This window comes from Fistularia commersonii, chromosome 4 (genome assembly GCF_037954325.1).
Source record: "Fistularia commersonii isolate RoL2024-O1a breed Wild chromosome 4, RoL_Fcom_v1.0, whole genome shotgun sequence".
Classification (NCBI taxonomy): domain Eukaryota; kingdom Metazoa; phylum Chordata; class Actinopteri; order Syngnathiformes; family Fistulariidae; genus Fistularia; species Fistularia commersonii.
This window is the reverse complement of record NC_141287.1, coordinates 11,762,163-11,785,547: the sequence shown is the minus strand read 5'-3', so window position 1 is coordinate 11,785,547 and position 23,385 is coordinate 11,762,163. Positions and strand designations below refer to the sequence as shown.

The window sequence follows — 23,385 nt, the reverse complement described above, 5'->3', positions numbered from 1 at the left end:
TGCATCCTCACACACACACACACACACACAGGCGCGCTTGTGTGTGTGTGCGCGCATCTATCTCTGCTCTCTATACCAAAGCCTATGATTGCTGGAATATTTTTTAGCAGTCAATTTTTTTTTTTCCACGGGTGTTAAAACTTGTTTTGTGGATCTGCCAGATCCGCCTCCAGATCAGTTGACCAATCGTCTCCAAAGTCAGCTCATTCCTTTTGTTTGTTTGTTTTTTTTTTCGCCCAAATATGTCAACAGAAGGAAAATATAAACCAAACGCTGTCAGTGAACTGAATATGAAATATTGACAATTCAGAGTAAATATCTCAATACATTTTACCATCGCGATTTTAATCTTGGGGCGGCGCCATACACAGGCACGCTTGTGTGTGTGTGCGCATCTATCTCTGCTCTCTATACCAAAGCCTATGATTGCTGGAATATTTTTTAGGTTGCAAGAAGGTTGCTTGTTGGATTCTGAACAGCAGGCCTCTCTGTGTGTGGAGTCTCCACGTTCTCGCCATGTTGGTTTCCTCCCACAGTCCAAAAATATGCAGGAAGTTCATCGAACACCCTGAGTTAATGAGTGAATGAGTGAGTGAATGGTTGTATATCTCTATATGTGGCCCCGTGATTGATCCAGGGTGAACCCCATCTTTTTCCCAATGAGCGTTGGGATCGGCTCTGCCTTCACGACCCTGAGCACAGGACAAGCGGTATAGATAATGAATGAAATTTGACTTTTTAAGCGTGTGGTATTTACACCCTACAGAAAAATACATTGTTGCATTTAATCGCTCCATTGTTTTTCCCCAAGCCCATGGGAGTGCTTATAAAAATAGACAAAATGCAATGAGCCAATTTTACAGTTCAAGTGCAAATATTACCGTGACCTTGCCTGTGAGACATGAGCAGGATGTTTACAGGCAGGAAAACTAAAGAACGGCTCAGTTCTACTGATAATATTCGTAGGTTTGTACATTTATGTAAAAGGCTTAAATTGCAAATAAGGGACTCTTTATTCTTAAAAGGTATAATTTACACAAATCACAATAACTGGTGGTCTACTCCATTCAAACAGGTGTTACACCCCCTCACACACACATACTGTTTTTGATAGATTTAATCAGCCCGTGTCTGTTTGTTTGTTTCGAAAGAGAGAGACGCCTTCATCGGCTCTAAATTGAGCGTCCCAACAGTGGTGTCCACAACAGCTGTCCTCCGCCATTTGGACAAATTAGTCTCCCGCTTCTATGGTTTCTTTTCTATCGGTGTCACTCTGTCCTCCCGTGTCCTTTCCGGAAATAAAACCCCGCCGCCTCCCATGGCGTCTCGCTCCCCTCTCCTCCAAGTTTACGCGTCTCCACCAAACAGCGAGGTAAGAATGAGTTGGAGAGCGTGTCTTTTTTTGAATTCCCCCCATCCCCTTTTTTTACCCGCTCGTCCTCCCGCCGGCCAAACGAATGTGGCGCAATTAGACAGGCCGTGACTCACACTCTGCATAAGCAAGTGTGTGTGTGTGTGTGTGTGTGTGTGTGTGTGTGTGTGTGTGTGTGTGTGTGTGTGTGTGTAGGTAAAATATATTTAGCAGGGAGTGATGAGTCAGTGCAGCAACAGAGCTCTAGGAAGGGATTATGTTGTTCCGCAACTCGTCAGCCAACCACTCGCCACGGCCGTATGTGTGTGTGTGTGTGTTTGGGGGGGGGGCACTTCTCATTTGAACGTTATGTTTGTCACCCAGTGATGAGAAAAGAAGAGTTTAGGGTGCGGGGCGGGGGAGGTGGGTCAGCTCAGGAGGTTGCATTTGGGTGTTGGGTCCCACCTCTGCTGGGAAGTGACATTGGGATGGGTTGTAACTCCCCTGCTGCACCTTCATCCCAGGTGTGAGTGAGGTTGCATAATTCTAGAATTCTAGATTACGAAATCCGTGAAAGCTCACCAGGGAGGGAAACATGATGTTCAGTCTTAATCGGAGGTTGAATACATGACTTAATTTTAAGTGAACAGCATGAAGGATATTCTAAAACCCTTGAAAAATAAATTTAAACCGAGAAGGATGTTCACTTAGATTTAACACGGAATTTACCGACAAGCCATACCACGGTGAAGCGAAGGTTCACGGTTCTCCATGAGTAAGTATGTAGTATGTATGTAGAGGGCTATTATATATATGAAAATGCTTTATCTTAACTTTCACTCATCATCTATACTGCTTATCCCTCACTCAGGGTTGCGAAGGTGGGAGACTTTGCGAGCTGTCATTGGGTGAGAGGTCCGGTTCACCTTGGGCTGGTCGATCGCAGACACACAACCATCCACTGTCATTTACGTCATATTGAGACATGCAGCCGATGTCTCCCAGTTATGTCAAACCAGACTACCATTCTCTCACTCACACATCTCGGCTATTTAGGGTCTCCAATGAACCTCCATATTTTTGGGCTTTGGGTGGACCTAGAGGAACCCCACGCAGACACAGGGAGAATGATAGGCTCCCCTGTCAAAATCCAACCGGGGACCTTCTTGGTGTAAAGTGGAAGCGCTAACTGCCAACCTTATTTTATTCCTATTTTTTAACATTATTTTATATATTTATTATGTTTGAGATTGAATGAATTGTTGCTCCTCTGCTCATCCTCCCCTCCTCCGCCCGCGACCACCATAGAATCACGAAAACTGTGTTATAAACTCTGGTTCACCGCTGCAGGGCAGCTGAAATGCACGCTCATCTCTCTCTCCTCGTGTTTCTTCTGTGCTTTCAGGTTGAAAATAGTGAAAATTTCCTTCAAGTGCAAACAGTTCTTCATCCAGCTGCGGAGAGAAGGGGTGAGTGTCTCCGTCACACTCCGGACATTCACATTTTTGTGATATTCAACACAAATGTGTATAAATGTGTATAAATTCTAATTGATTGTTAAATTTCGTGCAAACACATCGAATATGAATGGTCTTGGACGATAAATGAATGTTTACTAATATTCATTGTTTTGTTAATTCCTAATTCTATGTTAAAAAAAAAGATAAATAAATCAACAGGCATTCACCTGTGAAAGGAGGAAAAAAAGAATGAGAAAATCTCATTCACACATTCACACATTTGTGATATTCAACACAAATGTGTATAAATGACTCTAATTCTAATTGATTCTAAATGATTCTAATCGATTGTTCAATTTCGTGCAAACACATCGAATATGAATGGTCTTGGACGATAAACAAATGTTTAATAGTATTCATTGTTTTGTTAATTAATAATTCTATGTTAAAAAAATGATAAATAAATAAACAGGCATTCACCTGTGAAAGGAGGAAAAAAAAAAGTGAGAAAATCTGAAGGAAACTACTGTAAAATCGGCAAGAAATTTCCCCCCAAAAATACATATTTTGTATTTTTGTTACGTATTCTGCAAGTGATTTTCCGCACTGTGGTGCATTATTGTGTACGTCAGTGCTGGAAGGAAGCTTCAGACTTTTCCGAAAGGGTTGATCTCCCCGGGCCCTTAAGGTCTCACCGACACCAAACTCTCCCACCTCTTCTCCCCAACGCTCGTTTGTAACCTAAAAATCACGGCTTAACCCACATCCCTCTCAACATCTGTGGCCCAACTGGTGACACTTTCCAGGAACCATCCTCATCCTCATCCTCATCGTCGCCGTCGTCGTTGTCGTCCTCAACCTCCTCCCCATCATCATCACTAAACCTCTCAGTCTTGATGAAAGTAGAAGCGCACGGTTTAACCCAAACCTGTAAATGACCCAAACATGGCGCGCACACACACACACACACCCCCGCACACACACACACACACACACAGGCGCGTTTCGTCGGATGGTAGCAGAGCATAAATATGTGTAATCAGTGCGGGATTAACCCCCTGCTGACCGCCCGCCGCGTTAATCTGCCTCTGTGTCGATTGGAGCTGATCGAGTCCCGGTCACGTCACACTATCTGAGACGGTCGCCGGGTCAACACACACACACACACACACACACACACGCACACACACAAATAGGGCATGACATCATTCAATCTATGTTAAGCCCTCCATCTTTTTCCCTTTTCATCTTCTTTCCAAATCCAACCGGGCCTACGTTCTTTGTCTCCCCCCCTTTGGTGCCAAGTCTGAAGCTACGTCGAGGCATCAGATCCCTTCAAGTGTCAACAAATAGACAGTGTGGAGTCATTTAATAGGTGGTGTTTTATGAACTCCCCCCCCCCCCCATCTTAAAAATGACCCTCTAGTTCAGTGTTTGCTGCGAATTTAACCCCTTCACCACGCAGTGTCTGTTTTTAAAATCCACCTTGTGACTAATGAGAAGTCGAGCCATGTAAACACAAGAACCCACTGAGCAGGAATGAAACACTGGCCCTTCCCTAGAAATTCTCCCTCCACGATCTCAAAATAACCAAAGTTACCATAATAACGTGATTAATGTTCCCCTTTTAGAAACCCAGCCTGCGAAGTGTGCTTTTTTTTTCAGTCATACTTAAGCTTTTACGAGTGTCCGTTCTCGAAAATAACCCATTGGCTGTCTTCCGCTGAGCCCCCAGAGCTGAGCTGCGGTGTTTCCTGATTCGTTTGTTAAACCCCTTGCGTCGGCGGTCGCCACCCGTGGGTCGGACGGATCCGTCTCCACAGATTAGCCCCAGATGAAGACCAGCTGCGGTCTAAACTTGTAGCCTCTGAAAAATAAAGGCCCTTTTCAATTAATTCCCCTCCTCTGTTCCTCTCGAGTGGCCGGACGTCACACCTCTGCACCCAGATCGATCTCCTGTCCCAGGAGTGACGGGACCCCAAGACACATCACTCACCCGCATCCTTTCCATTATTTTATTAGATCGAACGCCAAAGAAGAGCTTTTCCTGCTCTCCCTCACCAAAACACGCCGTATTCAGCTACAACTTGCCAATAGACAGTAAATCCTGTTTTTTTGCCCCACATAATGTCAACGATAGACTGGACCGTCCCTATTTTTTAATCACCTTTTGCTTAATATTCCTTAAAAATAAATTTGTATGCCGCGCTTTTTGAAAAAAACATCTCTGTCACAAAAGCAAAATCCTGTAAGATATTCATTATTCCCCTCTTTGCTGCGTACAGTCGGAGAGCCGCGACACGCTGCTTGGCTTCAACATGGTGAATTACCGGGCCTGCAAGAACCTGTGGAAGGCCTGCGTGGAGCATCACACCTTCTTCAGGCTAGAGCGGCCCATCCCGCCGCAGAAGAACTTCTTCTCCCATTACTTCACCCTGGGCTCCAAGTTCAGATACTGGTGAGAAGAAGCCACTCTTGAAATACGGCCAAATTTCTTAATTTGGGTTTTTTTTTAAACCCCAAAAGGGTTAGCAACATAGAGGTCCTGTAATAGCGGTCTCGCTGGCGAAGTAGGAAGCGAAAACCTTTCACGATGAAGGGTAAAGATGTGTTACCTTTTGCTAAGATGTTATTCACAACAGCAAATTGGAAACGCCAGGTTGCTTTATGAATTTGTTGCGATGCTGTTCATTTTTGACTCGTGTGACGAGATGCTGTAAATAGTCCTAAAATTGGGTGTCTCTGGTTGGACAACCGGGATTGGCTCCAGACCCCCACCGTTCATAGATAATGATGAAAATCTAAGATTATCTGATCAGATCGCTAATTGCTTGGATTTAGATAAAATCTAGGTTTTAGTAAAGAAGCTCAAAAATCTTGATATGTGACTTGGACATGTAGTCTTACATGCTTGGGGTTGAGCTCCCGATGGGAGAGGAGGGTTCCCTTCTGCATCTCCATCTTTGGCAGTCATTGTTCTATTCGGCCAACTTTTGGCCCTGGCCTGCTAGCTTCCAGAAGGCTCCTTCAAGGGATTTTCATCATGCTCTGGACTAAATAGGGTGGAATCTTTCGCCCACTGTCTCACGTTCTTAGGAGGTTCTTGTCTGGCCGTCATCCATTTATCCACCAAGGTGGGTCCCTTTAGGAGTTCCTCTCTCTAGACACAGTTGCCTTCACGCTAATGGAGCCTCGCCGGGGGAGGGAAAACAGAACAGAAGTTCACTCTGTGCATGAGCTGGGGTTGTGCATCATTTTTTCAACCGGTGTTTTTATCCACTTGAAAGTGGGCGGTTGCATGGCAGGTGTCTAAAAGGTGTTTTGATTTTTTTTTTTTTTGTTTGTTTTGTTTTTTCCTTTCGAGCTACTCAAGCACTGAGTGGCGCCTCACCTTTCACCTTACTCTAGAGCACCGCGACTCAATAATTTATGGCTTACCCTGGAAAAAAAAATACATAAGACAGAAAGTGTCTCGCCGTGACATGGACGGCACTCAGGAATAAATACAAGATTCACGGTTCGTATTATTGTCCTTGTAAGATCAGGCAGCGGGCTGTGATATTAAGATAAGATCGATGTTTGTGATCCCATGACGGGGAAATCCTGTTGTCACGGCAGCATTACAGGATGGAAAAGTGTGCAAATAGTAATAATAGAATATACAAAGAAAGGATATGAATACCAATAAACAGACTTAATACAATATATTCAATTGAATTCAAAATATTAAAAAAAAAAAAATCCTTGTCCAGGCAATCGAGAAATTACACTTATACAGGTGTACAGTTGGAGATGCGGGTAGTAAGATGTAGAGAATGTATCAATTTGATATATATATATATGAATGAATGTGAGTGGTCAAGAGGTAGTGGGGTAGTTTAAAAAAAATATTTGTGATGCCTATAAGCGGTCTAAACACCAATTATACCACTCATTCCAAATTCCCTGCCATCTGCTGTCATGACATCCCCAATGAGCAGCGCTTTTATTTTCCCCACTGCCAATAAACTGTTACCCGTGGGGGGGAGGGGGATCCCATTTGACTGGTCTGTTTTTTTTTGATCTAAATATTCATATTAGATTTATTGGCTCCCAGATGCCTGTTTATTCTTGATTTGTTCATTTTCATGCAGAATTTATAGGGGGGGGGTGCGGAGGGGCACATCCTTCCTGCATAAATAATGGCAGCTCTTACATGTGGTGCCGTAAATCGTTGTTTTGGAGTCCTGCTAAGCCAAAGAGTTGGAGCTCGCCGGGCGATTCCCGTTCCCGCTCTGCTAATCCTAGATTAGATTCTTTGTAAGTTTCCCGCGCTCTGATTGACGGTTGTGTTATCCGTGTGCAGCGGGCGGACGGAGGTGCAGTCCGTGCAGTATGGGAAGGAGAAAGGCATCAAGGACCGGGTATTTGCCAGGTAAGGACTCTGCCTCTCTTGGGTTGGCCGTCCAGACCCGACGCGCCAAGGGGGGTCCGTCAGACGTCGTGCTTCTTTTTTTTTTTTTTTATTTTTATTTTTTTACGAACGCCGTCACAGTGAAGTGAATGTCTCGCTCCAAGCAGATCGCCCAGTAAGCCCCTGGCCAGGAAGCTGGTGGGAGGCACCGACTGGGAGGCAGTGAGCCGGAACAGCCTATCAGATGAGAGGCTGGAGACGCAGAGCCTGCCCACCCGCTCGCCGCCGGGGACGCCGAATCAGTAAGTGATTTCTTTCGGGGGCGGGGGGGACTTGACGGAGCAACAGCAGCTCGACATCAGAAGCCCGGTCATATTTTGGGCAGTGAGCTGCATAAGGAGCCATCCAGGGCATCATCTCATCTGTTCACCTGGTTCCATGACTGGGGCTGATATTTCAGGAGACAATAAACTCTCATGTTGTGGCCGCTAACTATTTATCATGACCTAAACTGGCAAGAGGGCAGTTTTTTCTAGGTCAATAGATGTAGTTGAATTTGATTTTCACTTTGAGTGACTGTAAATTAATCTCTCCTTAATCCCAAGGAACCCTTCGTTTTCCAGGTTCGTTTCCATTTCACTCAACATGATTTTTAGACTTGATGACTTTAAAAGTTATGGAAGTCCACGGCGCCTTCATCCCACAAATACGCACGTGTTTTTTCACGGAAGCAAAAAAAAAAAAAAAAGGATGATTACGGACATGGTTAAATCTGAATGCGAGAGAATCAGCCCATGCAACACAGACAGTCTGACCGCAGAGGGTTACAGGACAGGACTTGGAGCTCAGGAAGAGCGGCGAACCCTCCAAAATCCACGAGGCAGGTGGAAGAAGCCAGATAAACAGTCTGGTCCGTCCAGGTTTGACCCCCGGCTCTTACCCCCCCGACAGGAACTCCATGTTTATCCAAGAGGGCACAAGGCTACGCCCGTCGTCTGTCGGCCACCTGGTTGACCACGTGATCCACGCCTCACCTAGCCTGCCCGTCTTCTCCTCCAATCACAAGTCAGCCTCTTCCACTCAGGCCAACAGCATCAGCCTGGACTCGACCCCGTAAGTCCCCCTGCCGGACACTTGGTGTAACTACACATTCTGTCACCCTTTCATCGTCTCTAACTTCCTTCATTGTATTTTGTACATTGAAGGACGCCGTTGTTCCCCTTTTCATTTAACTTTAGACTTACTGCTCATATTCAAAGCTAGCTGGCTTATAATCTTGAGGTTCAATTGAACCCATCGAGGTTCATGCCGGTGTGTCTGACGGCTGCTCAGCTGACCGGGGCGCCGTGCCCTCCCGGCGGTTCCTAGGCTCGCCCCCTTTGAAAAGTCAGATAGCCTGAATAACCGCCCGTAAAACATGTTTATAGCGGGAGGGGTTGCACTGCTTTTCAGCGACCGGTCATTGTGTGCGTGTTTTCATCTGTATGCCCTCATTGTGTTGACATGCTATAAACCGTCCAGTGAATTCCTTCAACTCGTAAAGTTCCACAAAATTCCCTCGCAAAACAAAAGCAGTAGATGTGTTGGTTCAGTTCAAAAAGTAAAGTGACCCAGATTTGATGGTTCTAATGAGCAAAAAAAACTTTTAACAAGACATTGAAAACCGGGATCATCTTTATCATTGCCTTTCTTTATCATTTTCATGCACACTTAAGTACAACTGACTAAAAAATCATTTGAAACTTTTAATTTTGATCTTTTCAGAGTTGTTTTGGTGCCATTTTTAAAGGTAAAGGTCTCAGTCATAGAATCGAAGCCGCATATCCGGCACAACTGGGTTCCGATCCTCACATTGACATCTTCCTCCGTGTCGAAACCTAAAACTAAGGACTGGTTTCGTTTGCGAGCTCAGAGTGAGTTGGATCAGAAGCAGCTCGGAGCCGGACAAACAACCGGAGGCTGCTGCTTATGATCCCTTTCTTTTTACCGCGTTTATTTAAGTTTTCCCTGGCAGTAGGTTGCAACCTCTATAAACGTGCTGTTTTGTTTTGTTTCCTGCTTACTTCTTTGTCACCAAATGCCTTTTGTGCAGCGACGCCACCCTGGTAATGTTTACACAGAGTGCCAGCTGATCACGCCGCAGTCAGTCAGCCGTCATGGCGACCGCAGCATTCCTGTGGACGTTATTACAGCCGAGGGCAGCGATGGACGGTCTCCTGAGGGCTGGTGGATGTGGCGTTGTGTTTGCGCACAGGAAACCCTTGGCCGCTATCGCACAGGCCTTCGGCTTTCTATGAAGGACAGCCCCGCTGCTTTTTATTAGCAAGAGGAAGGCTGCTCTCCAACTCTGTGTGTGTTGGGGGATCTTCATTGTTTTTCGGGTGAAGATTGGCGCGTCTGCAGCACAGACAGGTGGTCCCTGGTTCGATTCCGACAAGGGGGCTGGTCCGTGCCAGTTCTCCCATGATCTTTAAGAGAGTGAACGGTTGTACGTCTATACAATGGATGAATGAAAGGGTAAGTGGTTGCAGGTCTATGACTTGTAAATGAGAGGGTGAATGGTTGCGTGTATCTATATGATGTGGGAATGAGAGGGTGAATGGCCGCATGTCTCTGTGACCTATTGATGAAAGATCGAGTGGAGATGTTTCTGTGAGCTGTGAATGGAAGGGAAAGTGGCTCTATGTCTCTACGGTGGCTTGCAAAAGTTTTCATGCCCTTTCAAATTTCCATATTTTACCAAGTCACGACCACAAATGTAAATATGTGGACTTTTTGGTAATTTTATCGGAAAACCAACATAAAGCGGATCACAGTTGTGAAGTACAAAGAAAATCTTATATGATTTGATTTTTTTTTTTTTTTTTTTACAAAAGAATAGCTGAAAAGTATTCTACCTCCCCTGAGTCAATACTTTGTGGAGCCGCCTTTTGTTGCAATTACTGCAAGTGGTTTGTGTACGATGTCGCGTATGTTTCTATCAGTTTTGCACATTTAGAAACTGAAATTTTCACCATTCTTCTTTGTATAACAACTCAAGCTCAGTTAGATTAGATGGAGACTGTTTGTGAACAGCGGTTTCCAGATTTTGCCACAGATTCTCAGTTGGGTTTTGGTCAGGCCTTGGACCGGGCCAGTCCAACACTTAAATATGTTTTATTATAATCATTCCATCATAGCTTTAGCTTTATGCTGAGGGTAATTGTCACACAAATGACTGAATGACCGAAGAGATAGCTACTGCTAGCTTAGCACCAGGTGTGGGAGAGTGCCTCAGTTAAACCAGACAATGTAGCGGCCAGGGATGCACTCCAGCGCTTTCCGTCGGATGCCGCGGTGTTTGAGAGGAGATACTGAACCCCCGCGTTGTGTTCCAGCTCTCCCGCCAGTTGGACGAGGCGGGAACACCTCCGACTAGAGACACCCAGGAGGCGGCCTTATCACATCTGAACAACCCCAGCTGACTCATAGAGGAGTAGCATCTCTACGCTGTCCTCTGTCGGCAGCTCTCCCAGGACAAAGTTTGTCTTTGATAACTCCCATCAATAGTCAATGATATTATCAAAATTCAAACGTCTCCATATTTAGAGGGTTTTTTGTTTTCTACAAATATGGCACGGCGCAGCTGTGAGATTGCGATGCATTTAAAGTTGTTGGAAGCGGCGTATTTTAATGTCTATATGAAAGGTCATCAGGTTTGTAATATGCACGTATCTCATGGAGAAACACGTGCGGCGCGCAAGTCCCGGGACTGAATGTGCAGACACGAAAAAAGAACTAAAATAAGTAAATAAAGAAAGAAAATCAAAAGTGCAAGAAAGACCCAGAATGTGTGATCCGCGGTGATGCTGAGCTCAGCCAACCTGCAACCTCGGGCTTCCAGGCATCACCTGGAGCTCACAGGTGAAGATGAGCTGGCGCGCAGAGATCTTTGCCCTTCGTCGGCGCCCGGCGAGCTGTCAGAAGTCGCGTTCTGACAAAAAACGTGATTGATTTCTTGCGCTGCCGCTGCCTCTCCTGGGTAGGTGAGAGGATCCAGGCCGCATGTTCACCGCGCAGCGTCAGCAGATCCGTCACCCCGTGCCTTCTTTCCAAATACCATGTGTTTTTTTTTTTTTTTGCATTTTTGTTTTCAAAAACAACATTCTAGTTATGCTGTTTTATTTTCTGCAAAACAGTTGGAAGGTGCGTGCGTGTGTTTGTGTGTAGGAAAGAAAAGGGAGGGAGAATCGCAATGGTGAGCTGGAACATTTCTCTGTTGGAAACCCTAGTGGTTAAGTAACATTATAGTGGTAGTTCCGCTGCCTACAAAGCTGCACGCAAAGCTGTTGGCTTATGGCTCGGTTATCGAGCCAAAAGATGACATAATCACTCACGCTCATCTTCGGAAAACACGCGCTGCCCTCGCCTATCATTTCCCTTTGGACGCTCGCAGGTTGTTACTCTTAGCGGCCGTTTTTCGACACCAGCGGCGAGCGACGGCGTGACATTTGGCGTCCCTCTCATGCAGGGCCCGGGCCTCCCTTCCCTTCCCCTCCGCGGGATGGAAGAGTTTGGAGCGAAGGGTTACTGCAGTTGGATGTCGAGCTGCGTTCTTTCCATAAGTCTCAGTAGCTTCTCCGCTGCGAGACCAGGGAGAACCAGTGACAGTGTTGGTTCCGAATGGGTCCAGCATGTGTATTTAGACCTAATAAAAAAAATCAGTGTTTTGATTCAAACAAATATGAAAAAGCTCTGTTTTTATTTATTTATTTGTTTGTTTGTTTGTTTTCTTTTTCCTCTACGCTTTGACCTCAGAGGATTTTGTTCATGGCTGATGGACAGCACTTGTCACGTCTGGTGCTGCTAGAAAGTGTGATGGGTGTGTGTGTGTGTGTGTGTGTGTGTGTGTGTGTGTGTGTGTGTCCTCTGTCCCCCGGCTCCCCTCCTGGCAAGGTATGTGAGCATTCATCTGAGTGCAGAAGCAGCGTGAGCGTTGGCAGGACGTGCATCTTATCCGAGGCCCGCCGAGCCCTTCCCTCCGTCCGCAGCCCCTCCCCCCCGCAGGCCGACCCCGCTCTGACCTGTAACACTTGTTAGTTTGCATATGTGTGTTTAAGACACAAAGTGGCACCAGTGGAAACAGCCAAAACAAAGGCAATGCTATTTGACTGGTGCTCACGCCCCTGAGGAGTACACACACACACACACACACACACACACACACACACACACACACGCAGACATTCTATGCGCTCTGACTGCCTCTCCTGAGAGTGAGCTGGGATGCCACTGAAAGCTTCACCTAACTGTGTGTTGTTTCAGAACACACACACACACTGCGGGGCTTCCCTCTGATGATCTTTTATTAAGACGGCTGCGTCGTGACTCATGTCGTCTTTCGTATTAGAATGCAGGGCCCCGTTAAAAGTGCGACATCAGGTCTGGTTTCAGGGAACGTGTGTGTCGGCGAGCCCCTCGGGTCGATCACAATTCCGTCACGGGCCTCGTCTCCCCACAGTTCTCAACTTGGCCGCCTTGTTTTTTACCCCGTTTTTCGTTGTTTCCGCACCAAGCGAACCCCACAGCCGCACCGTGATTGACCTTCACCTTGCTACCCTTTTTTTATGTACTGTAATTTCCGGACGATTGAGCGCACCTCAATATAAGCCGCACCGGCTAGCCGATCGCTATCTCGGGCTTCCTCGTGCGCACTAACACCGTTAAATTTGTCTTCTTCGGTGTCAGAGTTGAACGGACTCAGAATATCTCGGTCATTTCATCGGTCCGATGTGACGAGGATGGATGTTTTAGCGGCGTGAAGCTCGTTAACCATCCCCCCCCCCCCTCAAAAAGTCCATATATAACATAAAAAAAGTTGCGGCTTATCGTCCGGAAATTACAGTATTTATTAATTTTCTGATTTTGTTCATCTTTTTTTTTTCTTTTCTTTTTTTTTTATCCATTCGACTAGGTCATTTTTTTTTTTTTTTTTTTAATTTCTGCCAAGTTCCGAAATCCTATTCTATCCAAAATCCAGACGTTTGCTTGCAATAAATTAGTCGTGATAAATGCCCTCAGAGTGGGATAATTTGGTTTTTAACCAAACCTGTGCTAGCTGTTAAATTCTGAGCCAAAGACTTACCAGTTAGTTACCAGCAGCCTCGAACTTGAAGCGCTCACTGACTCCTTCCCTCGACCCATTTTGTTGTTTTTCTGGAAAGGCTACAAGTGAATCGCACTAATTCCACGTCACACACATCTCTGCCGAGAGGTTACGCATCGGTATCGAACTTTTCTCCCCGATGGATTTCTGAATTTCCCTTGCCCTCCGTCCTGCAGGTCACCGGAGGGGGTGGACGGCCAGCCCCCGGCTCTGCCCCCCAAGCAGCTCAGCAGGAAGACCCTGAGCCAGATCATCCAGGCCCACTCCCAGCAGAGCCTCCTGGACAACCACCTCAACGAGATGTACGACGTCCCCGTCAACGCCGATAAGACCACGGTCAGCCGAGCAGCAACGCACGCGCACACACATTCACATTCACACGCGCGCTCTTTCTCTCACTGTCATTTTTTTTTTTTTCCCGCATTTTGGCTGAACCTCAATCGCTCAAAATCTAGCTTTGTCGAGCCACACGCTTTATTTAAAAAAAAAAAAAAAAAAAAAAAGGGGCGGGGGCTCTTTAATGGCAGTCAAGGCTCTGATGATTATTCACTTATCCTGGAGTTGGACAACCTGTTACCATGGTGATGATACTTGCCGGTGGCTCGGTATTTCACTTCAGGTGAATTCATTGAGGGCGTCGTCCGGTGTGTTTGGGTTTTAATGAGACACCGCCGAAACGCTGGATGTTTAACGACTCAAATACCAGAAAGATATGTGCAAAGATAGAAAACATCCCGGTTAAAAAAAACATCCCCATTTATTTTTCATTTGTTTATGTAATATCCAAATAGATATACACAATTTTACATAGAAGTAGATGGTCACCAAAATAAACCCCACCCAAAAAATTAACCTACAAATGATTTGGAAATTCTCACAAATCGGTAAAAGCGAGTTTAATGTCTCCGCCGCATCCTCACAGCTAAACGGCGTCGTCCCTCACGACAACCTGGTCCTGATCAAGATGAGGCCCGACGAACACGGACGATTCGGCTTCAACGTGAAGGTAAGACGTCCCCCATCCGTCTTCAGTGCGGCACTTCCTGCCAGATGCGTTTTCTCAAGAACCCCCCCGTCCGTGTGCTTCCAGGGCGGAGCTGACCAGAAGATGCCCATCATCGTGTCCAGAGTGGCACCTGGAACGTCGGTAGGTTCCCCTCACATGTCCCCGATCGGCATCCTATTGATCCAACCCTTCAGCCGATCACCTTTTTCAAACTTACTGTGATCGTGCTACGGAGATCTTCATTGGATATTATTAAACCTGGAGGAAACTCTAATAATAACTGGAAACAACATCCAGAAAACCAGAATAAAGCATCCAATAAGTGAAGTAGAAAAGCAAGTGTCTAATGAGAAGTTTGCAAATAAACATCTTCTTTCCAGTAGAAGTAGGATACGTTAACTACAGGGAAAAGAAAAATAATGGCAAAAGAATTTTTTAAAAAGCCGTTTTAAAGCCGGCTGTGTAGATCCCGAAGTTCTGTGTGTGGAATGAAATGACCGAAGCAGCATCTTTGTTGCTTTTTTCTGGGCGTCCTTCATACGGCGACCGGCGATGTCATCAGAACGTCCCGCTTTTCTCTTCTTTTGGAACGTCGCCCTTTCTTCCATCACTTTACAAACGTGTTTGACGGATGGCATCCGGCCTTCGTTGAACCCCGCAGCTATTCGGTCGTAAATCGCAGCTGGAGACTTTCCCTCCGTCCTCCCTGCAGGCCGACCTGTGCGTGCCCCGGCTGAACGAGGGGGACCAGGTGGTCCTGATAAATGGCCGCGACATCTCGGACCATACCCACGACCAGGTGGTGATGTTCATCAAGGCCAGCTGCGAGAGCCACTCGGGGGAGCTCATCCTGCTCGTGCGACCCAACGGTGAGACCCGCGCCGTCTTTCTTTGCTAACCTTCCAGGTTCATTGTTTTCTTTGCTCGACGAGAGCCCTTTCTGCGCTGCCGTCGCTGTGCTTTCCTTTTGCTCATCTCAACTAGAAGTTTCTGCTTTACCTCTAACTTCAGCTGCCAAGAACGTCCCTGGTTGGATTCTTACAGGAGTGTGGAGTCTCCATGAACCTCATGTGTCTGCGTGGGGTTCCTATGGGTTCTCCGGGTTCCTCCCACAGTCCAAACACATGCAGGAGGTTCATTGGAGACCTTAAATTGCTCAGATTTGTGAATGAGAATACGTATGCTCCGACATGTGATGGGTCCAGAACCCCGCCTCCCGCCCAATGACAGCCGGGATAGGCTCCAGCACCCTCCGGGAACCCTGCGTACAGGATTAGCGTTGCAGATAATGAATATTTTGGCCGATTTTCAGTCATCCCTGGCAGACGTTTGTCATTTCTTAACGAATTTGTAGTCACATTTGCCGACTCACAATGGTAACCGTTCGCCAGGAGGTCGACTTTTGACCGGGCCACTCGAACGGCTCTGTAAGCGGCTGCAGTTTGATCAAAACCAGCAAGCCCGCTCAGGTCGGCAGCTCCGCGTGGCTTTTGCCGACGGGGATCTCCCCTGCGTGTCCAGCTGGAGAGTCAAGAGCGTTCGCTTCAATCAGCACGAGTTGATGGGCGTTTAAAGATGATGAAACATGGAAAATCTTGGTATATGAAGTGGGTCAGAGGGGGATTTGTGCCTTCTATCCAGCCCCTCATCAAGGCAGATGCAAGATTGCATCAACGTTCTGAATGCCTGTCACTTCTCATTTCGTTTGTATTATTTGCGTCTCATTGAGGAAGGAGCTCTCCGTCCGGTGGCCCCGGTTCATCCCCGCAGATATTTTCTCGCATTGTAAATATCACCTTGCCCCTCTGTGCTTTTTTTTTTTTCACTCCTGTCTCCCACAAACCCCTCGCCCGAGGCCTCGGCCTACATAATCCACCTCTTCTATAAAAACCTCTCTCCCTCGTCCAGCTATCTACGACGTGGTGGAGGAGAAGGTGGACTCGGAGCCCGACTTCCAGTACATTCCGGAGAAGTCCCCGCAGGACCCTGCACAGCTGGACCAGCACGCTCTGAGGGACTCGATGGTCACCCTGAAGGAAGGCCTGAGCAGCGGAGCGATTCTGGCCCAGTTCGATGTGAGTCGGGACGCCCCGCTTCTCCCGGGGCTTCATGACGATTCCCCCGAGATTCCTCAAGAATAGAACAGATTTCTTCATAGTCTACATCAAGAACATCATTAGCGTACCGTTTCCAAACAGACGTCCAGTTTCTTCTCTTTTTGTTGAGAACGCTTTTGTTATAAAGGGTAAAACAAGGTTAAACAGGCGTCAATGTAGGTGTGACAAAAAAAGGTCCAGGGAGTGCATTCAGGGATCATGATGTTTGTAGACACTGTGATATGTAGGGAGCAGGTGGAGGTGAGAAGAGAGGGATGGCGCTTAGCTGCCGCAAGAAAGGGTGCATGTGTGTGAACATGAGGAAGTATAGAAGGTGGAGGATTTTAAGCACCTGGGGTCACAGTCCATTGGAGATTGTGGAGAAGAGGTGGAGAAACGTGTGCAAGCAGGTTGGAACGGGTGGAGACAAGTGTCGGGGGGTGAAAAATGCGTCAAAGATGTTGAAGATGGTGATGAGGTCCAGCCATGTGTCTGGTCTCGGGGAGTAGATAAAGAGCAGAGGTGAAGATGTGGAGGTTCTCTTTGGGAGTGAGGAGGATGGAGAGGATCAGGAACAGCTCCATCAGAGGGAAAGCACCCGTCAGATGATCTGGAGCAAAGGGTAGAGGGATGCCGGGGTTCGAACCGCTAGGCAGGAGGTTCTAGAGAAGGACCAGAGAGGAAGTCTATGGGTGGAGGGGAAGGTTGTGGAAGGCGATTGGCTATGGCGACCCCTGAAGAGACCAGGAGACAGGAGGAAAAAAGGAGAATATTCCAGTTGAGTGTTTTTTTTGAAGTCATGGAAAAAATGGTCCGAAAAATCGGGTCAAAAATTGTGCAAAAAAAAAAAAAAAACACAAAAGTGAAAAGTCCTTTTAAACTCAGGAAAGATTGACTTTCCGTTACGAATCAAACACTATAAAACGCAGCTGCCACAATCATCCCACCGAACCTATCCACTCGTGACCGATGTGACCGCAATTCTTGAACACGCTATTATTTCACTGTCTCAATTCCTTTTTAAGAACCCAACCATCAGAAAGTAGAACACTGTCGCCGATTCTCTCTGTGCCATGTGAGCACGGCGACCACGTATGATGTAAAGGGTAGGTCACCTGACCCCCCCCCCCCCACTTCCTGTTGTCTGAATCCGTGTCTCCTTTCCCTGCAGCAACTGTACAGAAAGAGGCCGGGGATGACCATGCTGTGTGCCAAATTACCTCAGAACGTTTCCAAAAATCGCTACAGAGACATCTCACCCTGTACGTGGTGCTCGCCCTTTGCTCCGTGCCATCTTTATCTGCGATCACGCCCGCTCGCCGTCCCTCATCTCTCCTTCTCCCTTTTCTCTCCGAGCAGACGATGCCACGCGGGTCATCCTGAAAAGCACAGATGACTACATCAACGCGAATTACATCAACGTGAGTGTGTTCCTCCTCGTCCCTTTTTTTTTTGCCAATTCTCTCCCTGCGGTCCGGACAATCCAGGCACACATGTTCAGAGGCAACACACACACACACACACAGAAAGACATGAAGTGTGGCCGTTCAGGTGTCCAGAGGTGCAGCGTCGTCTTTTCTTTGACCGGGTCCACCCATCTGCTGGACGACTGTCGGGCAGCCACCCTGCAACCGTGAGGCCTCCCCAGCCGATGAGCTAAAATATTTATCCGTTTGGCGACGCCAGCCACCAATTGGCTGTCTGCCCCTCCTTTTTTCTTCTGTAAAGATTTGGGGTGGTTCCCCAAGAAAATCAATGTTCCCTGTATGGGCCCTGCGGTTAAAATACAGGGGAAAGTAAACGTGCTGGTTTGGGATCCCCCAGTAAAAGGCGCTTTTAGAAAATCTTGTGTCCGCACACGCATTCAGCCGATCAGCCTCAGCAATGCCGTCGCGGCGTCACGAAGGTATTGGTGTTTCCATTGGGTCTCCGAGACAAAGGGTGTGTCTGCTTCGCCAGTTCACCGTGTGTGTTTTTGCACACAGGGCTTTCAAGTGAACACGCTTTTATACAATGAGCTCGGGCCGCTTGAATCTTCTGATTTTGCTTTACCCGTCCGCACGTTGGGAGCACGCGGCTCTTAAACAGGGTTCCTCTGACTCCCGTGTCTCCTCCCCGCAGATGGAGATCCCAGCCTCCAGCCTCATAAACCGCTACATCGCCTGCCAGGGGCCGCTGCCCAACACCTGCCCCGACTTCTGGCAAATGACCTGGGAGCAAGGCTCGTCCATGGTGGTCATGCTGACGACGCAGGTCGAGAGGGGGAGGGTATGTATGCAACGGCACTATCCATTGGCGCACACACACACACACACACGCGCGCGCAAGTTGTGGTAATAGATTACAGTTGCTGATGCATCGTTTTAAATCTGTTGGTCAGGTGAGTTTTATTCACCGATGAGACTAAAACATATACCGTAATTTACGGACTATTGAGCGCACCTCAATATAAGCCGCACCGGCTAGCTGGTTGCTATCTTGGGCTTCCTCCTGCGCACTAAAACAGTCAAAGTCGTCTTCTTCGGTGTCGGAGTTAACGGCCTCAGAATTTCCCGGTCATTTCATCGGCTCGATGTAACGAGGATAAATGTTTTAGCGTCGTGAAGATCGTTAGCCCCTCCCGCATAAAAAATCCCAAAATGAGCTGCATTGTTGTTTTAAGCCATATTGTTCAAAAGCGTGTGAAAAAAGTCGCGGCTTATTGTCCGGAATTTACGGTAAATTTGTCTGCTGGTGTCGTGTCAGAAGCCATCTTCATTCTGTTGACCTCAGATGTTTTTTTTTGTTTTTTTTTTCCCACTCTCGAGAACTAAGATCATGAGATGTTGACAATAACACATTTTTAGTATAAACATCCGCTGAACATTTGTCCGACGGTCCACTGACGCTGGCGGCTCTTCTGCAGCGATGCGTTTCCATCAGCTCTGCCATGATCTTCCTCTTCTTCTGGCCGCTCCCCTCAGGGGTCACCACAGCTGATCATCTGCCCCCATCCAACTCTCTCCTCTCTCACCCACTAATTTCTCTAATAAATCTATAAATCATCTCATCTATAAATCTCCTGTCTGGTCTTCCTCTCCTGGCAGTTCCAACCTCAGCATCCTACCCAGATCTTCACCGATCTCTATCCATGTCCAAACCATCTCAGTCTTACTTTATCTCCAGAATGTCCAACTTGTGCTGCCCCTCCGATGGCACTTCCCTCTACCCACGGCGGCCCGTGGAAATTCCACCAAAGTAGCTGCAGATTTATGACATCTTGTTTGTTTCTTCCATTTCTTTATCGGTGGATGTTGAGCATCCAGAAGTCCATCCGCAACGGGACGGGAGTTAAAAATAGATGTCCTATAAAATTGAAAATTTAAGCTCTGCTGCGTGAGGTGTCTTCAAAAAGCCCACGATGCTTTTTAGTCGCCATAACAACAGATTTTGCAGTCCTAAGCTGCAGCCGAAGCCGGCCACGCGTCACTTGTTGATCGCAATAACAGAGACAGCGCTGTAATAGTAATCACGGTGACCTTTGACCCCCCCGCTCTCCCCCGCAGGTGAAGTGCCACCAGTACTGGCCCAACCCGGACAGCAGCGCCATCTACGGGGACTTTGCGGTGACCTGTCACAACGAGGAGGGCAACGCCGCCTTCCTGGTCCGGGAGATGACACTCACACACACCCAGGTGAGCCGGGCCGAGGGGGAGAACGGAGGGGCGGGGAGGTCGAGACCCGCGTCTCCGGAACGGTAGGAAGCGGGGCCTGGAGGAGGTGTGTTGCCATAGTGACCGGTGTAGGCTGTTCTTTTTCTGGCTCCCCCGCTCGCCGCTGCTGCATGCAGACCACGTATCAGGGGCTGGTCGCCATGGCAACCCAACCGCCCCAGTCAGTCACAGTGCCGAAGGAGAGGAACAGCGAGTGGGACGGAGGAGGGCAGAAACTGTAGAACTCCAGTTTAGCTTTTTTTTTTTTTTTTTTTTTTTTTTTTTTGTTTTGTTTGTTTTGACGTCCCAAACCCCTGGATTCACGGACACGCTGCTGCGCTCCTTACTGGCGCCCTGAAGTCTTCTCAGGCTTCAGTATTTACAGATGTCACGGTCTGGGTTTTATATCGGGGGGAGCGAACTTCGAGCAAAATCTATAGGTTTCCTTTTCCCAGCTGCTAGAACGTGACCTTCTCCCCGCTTCCCTCAGAGTGTAACGCTGTGGGAGGAGGCGAATTAGCATTCCCCTCCGCCTGTGATTGTTGCTATGGAAATAGATGTGTTGCCATGGCGATCGTGGCGGGGCAGTCTTCAATGTGGAACGCCGGGGCGCCTCTTTGAGTGGCACGTGAGGACGAGTCCTGGGATCCTCCCAAAACCCAACCCCACCACTGTTCTTCTTAAAACTGAGCGTGCGCGCGTGTGTGTGTGTGTGTGTGTGTCTGTGCAGAGTGAGCAGCAGCGGGAGCTCACCCAGATCCAGTACCTGGCCTGGCCGGACCACGGCGTCCCGGACGACTCCACAGACTTCCTGGACTTCGTGGCTCTGGTTCGGACCAAGCGGGTGGGCCAGGACCAGCCCATGGTGGTGCACTGCAGGTACATTTGAAATACGTTTGAATTGATCATATGAAAGCTGCAGATGGAATCTTCACTGTCATGACGTTGCTCTGAATGGGCGGCGATTGAAAGGTCAATAATGTTGCCCCGTCCACTTCTGCATTGCTTCCAGTGCAGGCATCGGGCGGACCGGCGTCCTCATCACCATGGAGACGGCGTTGTGTCTCATGGAGTGCGCCCAGCCCGTGTACCCTCTGGACATCGTGAGGACGATGCGAGACCAGCGGGCGATGATGATCCAGACGCCTGTACGTAGCCCCGCCCCCTGTCCCTGAAGCCCCGCCCACCCGCCCTAAACTTGCGGCTAAAGTTGCTCCCTGTGTGTCCCGTCAGAGTCAGTACCGCTTCGTTTGCGAGGCCATCCTGAAGGTCTACGAGGAGGGGCTGGTCCGACCCCTCAAGGTCTACCAGCTGAGAGAGAAGACGGACGAGGAGGAGGAGGAAGAGGAGGAGCGGAAAGCAGGAGACGACAGAGACGAGACGGCGTCCGCCGAGGAGGGCGACGCCGTGGCGGAGCTGCTGGAGGGCGGGCTGGACGAAGAGGACGACGACGACGAGGTGGAGGTGCTGGACGTCGGTGAGGTGACGGAGGAAGAGGAGGAGGAGGAGGAAGAAGAGGAGGAAGAGGAGGAGGAGGAAGAGGAGGTTGAAGAGCCCAGCGTTGCCAGCGAGACCAGCATCAACCCGGACCTCGCCGACCCGTAACGCCTGACCCTTGGGGGGGAAGGGAAGGGAAGGGGTTGTCACCACCGGAGAGAACAAAAAAAAAAAAAAGCACTGTTGCACTTTATGAGAACAAAAAAAAAAAAAACACGGAAAACATACAAAAAAAAAGACGAGCGGGGCGGTCGGTCGGGAGCAGCGATGCAGCCGCCGGCGGACGGAGAACGTTCAGGGGGAACGGAGACACCATCACAAAGATAAACTACGTGGACGGGGAGGGTCTGCTGTTGTGCCATAAGTACGGAGGGGACGGGCCGCTCCCCCCGACGGAAAGCCCACCACCTTTTTTTAAAAACCCTGTCCCCTCCTAAGCGAGTCCGCCAGACGGGCCCGCCTCTCTATTTTTTTTTTTTTTTCTTCTTTTTTCCTTTTTTTTTTTTTTTTTTTTTTTTTTTTTAAAGTCTCCTTTTAGCTGATTCAGAGAAACCTTATCTTGAGTTTCCTTGGAGAAGATAATTTATTGTGTTTTTAGTTTCGTGTCGAACCCTCGTCCGCCGAGAACGACGATGGAAAATACGACAACAAAAAAAGTGAAGAAACGTTAAAAAAAAAAAAAAAAAAAGTTGTCCGTTTGTTTGTACGAGTCTAGAGCTTCATGCTTTCCTGGTTCTATTTTAGGTAGTGAAGTCGTGTGGTTCCTCTTCTAACTGCTCCTCTTTCTCTCCATCTCCTCCTCCCGGTGGGAGGAATGATTTAATTTATTATTCTTGATTTAAAAAAAAAAAGAAAAAAAAAAAAAAGAAAATTTATTGTTTTTTTTTTTCTTTTTAATCAATCCTGGCTTTCATATCTCGAGTCCGACGGACGTCCCGAAAGCACTTTCCCGCATTTCACCTCCTGTTGGCGCTGCCGCATTTTCTTTCAAGCTAGCGGACGCGGTGCGGTTCCACGTGGCGGAAGAACGACCGGCTTTCAAAATCCTCAGGCCCGTGACCTCCTTGCCACCAATGAGCCCTACCTCGAAAAGCATTCGCACGCATAGAGGTTTCTGCGATTTACCACCGCCCCCATCAACAGCAATTCGGGTCGACTTGGTTAAAAGCCTCCAAGGGAAAAAGCCGTGTTTCAATTCTGGGAGCTCAATGTTCACAGATAGAACAACCTACCCACCCCCCCACTTTGCTCGTTTTAGCTTTTACCTTTAGCCGCCCGCTCTGATACAACATGCAACTCAACCCCCTTTCTCTCCTGGATCCCTTCAGCCGCCCCTCAGCATTTCACAGTGAAAAGTTGCTTCCCAGCCTTGGCAGCGATCTGGTTAAGTGATCCTCCGGCTGCTTTATTAACGACTTCAGTCATGATTTCAGACGTTTATTTGGCCAAAATGTGCTCTTTGCGGCGGTGCAGCCTGCAGCCTCTGCTGTTTTGAACGTACTCTTCCTCCTCCTGCTGCTGTATGTGTGTGTGTGTGCACGCATGTCCATCAGTCCCTCCAAAAATTCCCCTCCTCTTCAGTTTCTCGAAACCGTTGCAGCTGCCCCCCCCTCCCCCGAGTTTCAGTCCAATCATGAAAAGCGTTTTAATTTTTTAACATCCCCAACCCCCGTCAACCTCAAAACTCCCCTTATCATCTTAATGGAGAAGTTTCCTTACCTTCTGGAATTAAGACCCCTCCACCC

The 23,385-nt window shown here is 48.0% G+C and overlaps 1 protein-coding gene across 2 annotated transcripts in view; it reads left to right on the top strand.

The window, feature by feature from the left end:
- The window catches only part of ptpn4a (protein tyrosine phosphatase non-receptor type 4a), a 74,355-nt gene extending 52,033 nt beyond the window's left edge, over positions 1-22,322 (top strand). Inside the window, exons 11-27 of one of the 2 annotated variants that reach the window (XM_086145307.1) lie at positions 2,757-2,820; positions 5,097-5,269; positions 7,157-7,225; positions 7,372-7,506; positions 8,156-8,317; positions 13,526-13,685; positions 14,272-14,355; positions 14,440-14,496; positions 15,068-15,224; positions 16,264-16,430; positions 17,623-17,713; positions 17,811-17,872; positions 18,573-18,719; positions 19,997-20,125; positions 20,874-21,022; positions 21,156-21,291; positions 21,377-22,322. In XM_086145307.1, the coding sequence (XP_086001433.1) occupies positions 2,757-2,820; positions 5,097-5,269; positions 7,157-7,225; positions 7,372-7,506; positions 8,156-8,317; positions 13,526-13,685; positions 14,272-14,355; positions 14,440-14,496; positions 15,068-15,224; positions 16,264-16,430; positions 17,623-17,713; positions 17,811-17,872; positions 18,573-18,719; positions 19,997-20,125; positions 20,874-21,022; positions 21,156-21,291; positions 21,377-21,748 (2,314 nt within the window). In that variant the 3' untranslated portion in view covers positions 21,749-22,322. Of the gene's footprint in view, positions 1-2,756; positions 2,821-5,096; positions 5,270-7,156; positions 7,226-7,368; positions 7,507-8,155; positions 8,318-13,525; positions 13,686-14,271; positions 14,356-14,439; positions 14,497-15,067; positions 15,225-16,263; positions 16,431-17,622; positions 17,714-17,810; positions 17,873-18,572; positions 18,720-19,996; positions 20,126-20,873; positions 21,023-21,155; positions 21,292-21,376 lie in introns of both variants that reach the window. The other variant, XM_086145306.1, reaches the window with a different exon arrangement.
- Positions 22,323-23,385: the final 1,063 nt, after the last annotated feature.